Raw genomic sequence first — 6,000 nt, 5'->3', positions numbered from 1 at the left:
TGAAAGGGTCCTGGGTTAGTCCAATGAAATAGGAACGCATAACCACACACATGGATATGATCTTTGCCGGTTAGGTACTGATAAAGTCAGTCTCAGACAAGTTTCTAAACTGTGCTATATAACTAGATACAATTGAGAAACTCTCAAATGAAAACTTTATATAGTGTCATATCAATCAAAAGAAAATAATGAAACGAAGAAGAGCACGCCTCACTGGGGAGGAAGTGGTGTTCAGGGTGGGCACGACGTAGGCGGTGGGTGGCCGGCCCGCTAGGAAGGTAGGTCAGCTGAGGAGGAAGCATTGGATTTTCTCTGGTGCTGTTAGCTCTGGGGCCGGTCTAGGGCCTCTCTCCAGCGTGGCTGTCCAGGGTTGTCCCAAAGTGTCTGAGTCACCAGGACAAGAACGTTCATGTTTTGTTTCTTTTTTACACAGCAAAGAGAGACAAAAAAAAAAAAGGCCAAGCACCGAGCCACCGCTGGATGCCCACGAGCCTCTCCCCCAGCAGCTGCCTCATCCGCTGGCCACCTCGGGTCGCTGTGGTCTCCATGCTGCCGCCCTCCTCTGACCCACCACATCTCTCAGCCCACTTGGACGTATCAGAAATTCCAAATTTTCAAAGCAGTTTCAGTGTGTTCAGTATATATGTTGCATTTCAAAATGGTTCACGGCCAGAAAATGTTCAGCACCTCCCACACATGGATGCTGGCCCGTTGCCTGTTCTTGGCGTCTCTGTACTTTGTTGGTCCAACTCAGACAGCAACTTTAAAATATTCAGCGCAGCCATATCATGGCAGGACTCCACATCCTTGCCGATACCGTGGCTGATAAGAGGTGGCTGAGAGGAGCAATTGATGAGAGATACAAATTCGTTCTTGTTGTTTTTGGGGAAGTCTTTGTATTCAACCTGGAATCCCTGGGCTCTGGAAAGATAGTCTAGTTGCTCAGAGGGTCTTGTGAGAGGTCCATGGGGTACGTGGCCTGAAGAGATGTTATTCTTTAAAATGGTCTCGGCTGTGGGTGAAGTGCCCCCGTACAACAATTCTCGGGCTATCATGGCAGTTACCGTGGCCTTGGCAGGATTTGGAGCTGCCCTGGTGAAATCTTTGGTGTGATGTCCTTGACTAACTCCTACGGCCTGGGCGACCTCGGGCACCATGGGAAGAATCCCAGCAGGCAGCTGCTGATGACTGAGATAAGGCATCCTAAATTCGTCCTCTTTATTACTAGTCCCATTTTCGTCCCCAGAGCCAGGTTCAAAAAAGGTTACTTTTCTTCCATCCCCTGGTTTCTTTATTGGTGTCTTCTCCTCTGACTTGAGCGCAGGTTTGGTGGGCTGGGCCTGTGGGACTTTAAAACCAAGGATCTCCAGCATGTTCTCAGCTGCGTTGCGTTTGGCCACCTTCTTATTGGTGCCCGTTCCTTCTGCGGTGTGGTTTCCCACCTTCACCTGCATCACGAACTCCCTGCGACGGGGGAGGCCTCGCTCGGTAAGCAGCGTGTACTCCGGCTCCTTCTCCTTCTTGGCCTGCTGGATCTGGGCCAGTCTGCTGATGGGATTCATTCCTTGGCCATACTCTGGGCTTGTCTGTAGCTTGCCTGTGGGCCTGGTTTTCCTTTTGATCCTGGGCTTCACACGCTCCATGGCAGGCAGAGGGGGCAGCTTCCTGAGCTCCTCGAGCACAGCACGGGCCGCGTTCTTCTTGGAGATCTTCTTGCTCTTCCCTTCCCCTTCCCCCACGAACTCCCCAACCGAAACCCTGGTCACGAAGCTCTTCATGTGGGGCGGGCCACTCTCCCGGGCCACCTCGAAATTCACAGGCAAGTTCCGTTTAAGTGCAATCTCAAACACTTGACTTATTTCAGATTTATTGAGATTTTCTTCTTCTGATTCTCTTCCATTCATCTCCAGTCTCTCAGGCGGAGGCTCGTTCTGCAGGATCCTCAAGGCTTTAGCAGCAGCATCGTGTTTCGCAGCCTGTCTCGTCTTTCCTTTCCCATTGAATTGCTGTCCTCCCACAGAAAGTTCAACTTGATAAAGTAAGGGTGGAACTGGAAATGGGTAAAAGTACCTCGGGGGATAAGCACCTCCTCTCATGTTGTAGTTGTAGGTGGACTGCATCCGAGAGTAAGGGTCAACAGGCTTATACATTGGTTTTTTTCCAAGTTTCATGCACAGTGCATTTAGTTGAACAGTAGGAGTTATGCTTTCTTAAAGAGGGCGTTCCAGGAACAATGTTGTTTTTTGCTCAGTTCTGAGAGGTTAGATTTTGAACATTTTAAAATATATTTCATATATATTCAAATGTATACCTTTTTCTGAGAAGTGTTTATTCAGCTCCTTAGCCCATTTATTGATTGGGTTGTTTGTTTTTTTGAGTTCTTCATATATCCTGGAGATTAGTGCTCTATCTGACGTGTGTGTGGCAAAAATTTTCTCCCCAAATGTAGGCTCTATGATCATATCATTGATTGTTTCTTTTGCTGAGAAGAAGTTTTTAGTTTGAGTCCATCCAATTTATTCATTCTTGATTTTATTTCTTGTACTACAGGAATCTTGTTAAGGAAGTCAGGGCCTAAATCTGACATGATGAAGAATTGGGTCTACTTTTTCCCTCTGTTAGATGCAGGGTCTCTGGTTTAATTCCTACATCCTTGATCCACTTTGAGTTTTGTGCATGGTGAGAGGGGTTTATTTTATTTTGCTGCACATGGATTTCCAGTTCTTCCAGCACCATTTGTTTTTTTTTCTTTTTCTATAAGGAATGACATTAGGATTTTAATTGGAATCACATTGAATCTGTATAGTGCTTTGGGTAACATGGCCATTTTGACAATATTAATTTTGTATATCCAAGAACAAAGAGATATTTCCATCTTCTAAGGTCTTCTTCAATTTCTTTCTTTAATGTTCTGTAGTTTTATTGTAGAGGTCTTTCACCTCTTTTGTTAAGTTGATTCCTCATTTCCCTTTCTGAGGATTTTTATGGATGTTGATTTTATAACCTGCTACATTTCTGAATTCATATATTCTAGAAGTTTTCTGGTGGAACTTTTAGGGTCTTCCAGGTATAGAATCATATCATCAGCAAATAGTGCCAATTTTAGTTATTCTTTTCCTATATTTCTCCCTTTAATCTATTTCATCTGTCTAATTGCTCTGGCCAGTGTTTCAAGAACTATGTTAAATACAAGGGGTGAAAGAGGACATCCCTATCTTATTCCAATTTTTAGAGGAAATGCTTTCAACTTTTTTTTTTTTAATTTAGAATGTTGGATTTGGGCTTAGCATAGATAGCCATTATGATGATGATATGTTCCTGCTATCCCTAGTTTTTCTAGTGTTTTGAACATGAAGGGCTGCTGTATTTTGTCAAATGCTTTTTTTTTTTTTTTTTTGCATCTATTGAGATGATTATATGATTCTTATCTTTGAGTCTATTTATGAGATGAGTTACATTTATTGATTTCTGTATGTTGAACCAACCTTGCATCCCTGGGATGAAACCTACTTGATCATGGTGCAAGATCTTTTTGGTATGTTTTCTTATTTTATTTGCCAGAATTTTATTGAGAATTTTTGCATCTATATTCATTAGACATATTGGTCTAAAGTTTTACTTTTTTTGATGTATCTTTGCCTGGTTTTGGAATCAGAGTGATACTGTCCTCATAGAATGAGTTTGGAAGTGCTGCCTCTTTTTGTATATCCTAAAACAAATTGGAGAGTGTTGGTTGTTGAGAGCCACAGCCAAGTCAGCATTGCCAGAAGGAGTGGTTGAGAGGTGACAGCCATTAAGATAATTGCTGTGACTGGATGATGCTGGATTGAAACAGACTGTGTATTGAGTTGTATATAGACCCCTGCTGTCCAGCAATAGGGCGGCTCTGGCAATAGGGAGGCTCCTGCTGCCTCAGGCGCCTGCTACTTGGGAGTTCCCGTTGAGTTCTCGCAGGGGGTCCCCATGAGTTCCGTGGAGCCGGAGCCCTGGTGAAGCACGGGTGGAGTGCGGGTGAGGGTTCGGGCAATAAAGTAGTTCCTGTTTGAACCTACAAGTGCCTCTTGGCGGCTCGGTTATTTTGTGCCCAGCCAGACTGTGGCAGTTGGTATTAGTTCTTTTTTAAAGGTCTTGTAGAACACGCCAATGTATCTGTCCAGTCCTGGCCTTTTCTTGATTGGTAAACTTTTGATGGCATCTGCTATTTCATCACTTGAAATTGATCTGTTTAAATTTTGCATATTATCCTGATTCAATTTGGGCAAATTTTATGACTCTAGAAATTTGTCGATGCCTTTAATATTTTCTATTTTAGTGGAGTAAAGGTTTTCAACATAATTTCTAATTATCTTCTGTATTTCTGTAGTGTCTGTTGTGATATTTCCTTTTTTATATGTATTTTAGTGATTTTTTTCTCTCCTTCTCTTCGTTGGCATGGCTATGGGTCTGTCAGTTTTATTTATTTTTTCAAAGAACCAACTTTTTGTTCTGTCATTTTTTTTTCAATTGTTTCTTTTGTTTCAATTTCATTGATTTCAGCTCTGATTTTAATTATTTTCTGTCTTCTGCTGCTTTTGGTGTTGATTTGTTTTTGTTTTTCTAGGTCTTTGAGATGTAGTGTTAAGTCACTTATTTTTTGACTTTTTCTTCTTTTAAGGAATGAACTCCATGCAATGAACTTTCCTCTTAGAATTGCTTTCATAGTGTCCCAGAAATTTCAATATGTTGTATCTGTGTTCTCATTCACCTCTAAAGACTTTTTTTTATCTCCTCCTTGATGTCTTCTGTAACCCATTGTTCATTCAGTAGCATATTATTTAGTCTCCATGTATTGGAGTGGATTTTATTTCTTCTTTTATCATTGATTTCTAATTTCATTCTATTATGGTCTGAGAAAATGCAGGGTAAAATCTCTACTTTTATAATTGCTTAGAGTTGCTTTGTGGCATAGTATATGGTCTATTTTAGAGAAGAATCCATGTGTTGCTGAGAAGAAAGTATATTCTCTCATTGAAGGCTGGAATATTTTATAGATGTCAGTTAAGTCTAAGTTATTGATTGTATTATTGAGTTCTATAGTTTCTTTGTTCAGCTTTTGTTTGGAAGATCTATCTAGTGATGAAAGAGGAATGTTAAAGTCACCCAAAATTATTGTGTTGTGGTCTATTTTGACTCTTGAACTTGAGAAGAGTTTGTTTGATGAACATAGCTGTTCCATTGTTTGGGGCATATATATTTATAATTGTTAAGACTTGTTGGTGTATGGTTCCCTTGAGAAGTATGTAGTGTCCTTCTTTATCCTTTTTGATTGGCTTTTAGTTTGAATTCTACTTTCTTTGATATGAGGATGGAAACCCCTGCTTGTTTCTGCAAACAATGTGAGAGGTATGATTTTACCCAACCCTTCATCTTCAGTCTGTGAATGTCTTTTTCTATGAGATGAGTCTCTTGGAAGCAGCATATTGTTGGGTATTTTTTTTGATCCAGTCTGCTAGTCTATGTCTTTTGATTGGTGAGTTTAGGCCATTAACATTCAGGGTTATTATTGAGACATGATTTGTATTCCCAGCCATTTTTGTTTATTATTGGTATTTAATGTGACTTGGTTTCTCTTCTGCTTAGATTTTCCTTAGGTGTAATCCCTCCCTCTGCTGATTTTCATCATTGTTTTTCATTTCCTCTTCTTAGAATACTTTGCTGAGGATGTTCTGTAGTGCAGGCTTTCTAGATGTAAATTCTTTTAACTTTGGTTTATCATGGAAGGTTTTTATTTCATCATCAAGTCTAAAACTTAGTTTTGCTGGATATAAGATTCTGGGTTGGCATCCTTTTTTTTTCAGAACTTGGTGTATGTTGTTCCACGATCTCCTGGCTTTGAGGGTCTGGGTTGAAAAATCTGCTGAGATACAAATTGGTCTCCCTCTATGTGATCTGATTCCTCTATTTTGCAGGTTTTAAGATTCTGTCCTTATTCTGTATTCTACACATTTTGATTATAATGTG

At 40.7% G+C, this 6,000-nt stretch overlaps 1 protein-coding gene across 2 annotated transcripts; it reads right to left on the bottom strand.

Annotated features, from left to right (window-relative positions):
• LOC139701831 (double-stranded RNA-binding protein Staufen homolog 1-like) lies at positions 1-2,258 on the bottom strand. 2 transcript variants are annotated; one of them, XM_071601869.1, is made up of 2 exons: positions 1,065-2,258; positions 867-979 (listed from the first exon to the last, which is right to left on the bottom strand). In XM_071601869.1, the coding sequence occupies exons 1-2, from the start codon at positions 2,169-2,171 to the stop codon at positions 935-937; spliced, it is 1,152 nt and encodes a 383-aa protein (XP_071457970.1). In that variant the 5' UTR covers positions 2,172-2,258; the 3' UTR covers positions 867-934. The 2 variants fall into 2 exon arrangements, with proteins under 2 accessions (XP_071457969.1, XP_071457970.1); XM_071601868.1 differs by having other exon boundaries at positions 1-2,258.
• Positions 2,259-6,000: the final 3,742 nt, after the last annotated feature.

The sequence above is a fragment of the Marmota flaviventris genome, chromosome 14 (genome assembly GCF_047511675.1).
Source record: "Marmota flaviventris isolate mMarFla1 chromosome 14, mMarFla1.hap1, whole genome shotgun sequence".
Classification (NCBI taxonomy): Eukaryota; Metazoa; Chordata; class Mammalia; order Rodentia; family Sciuridae; genus Marmota; species Marmota flaviventris.
This window is presented reverse-complemented; position numbering and strand designations above follow the sequence as displayed.

What these genes read in the sequence shown, in the direction of transcription:
- LOC139701831 (XM_071601868.1), bottom strand. Translation starts at nt 2,171, where the DNA reads ATGAAACTTGGAAAAAAACCAATGTATAAGCCTGTTGACCCTTACTCT.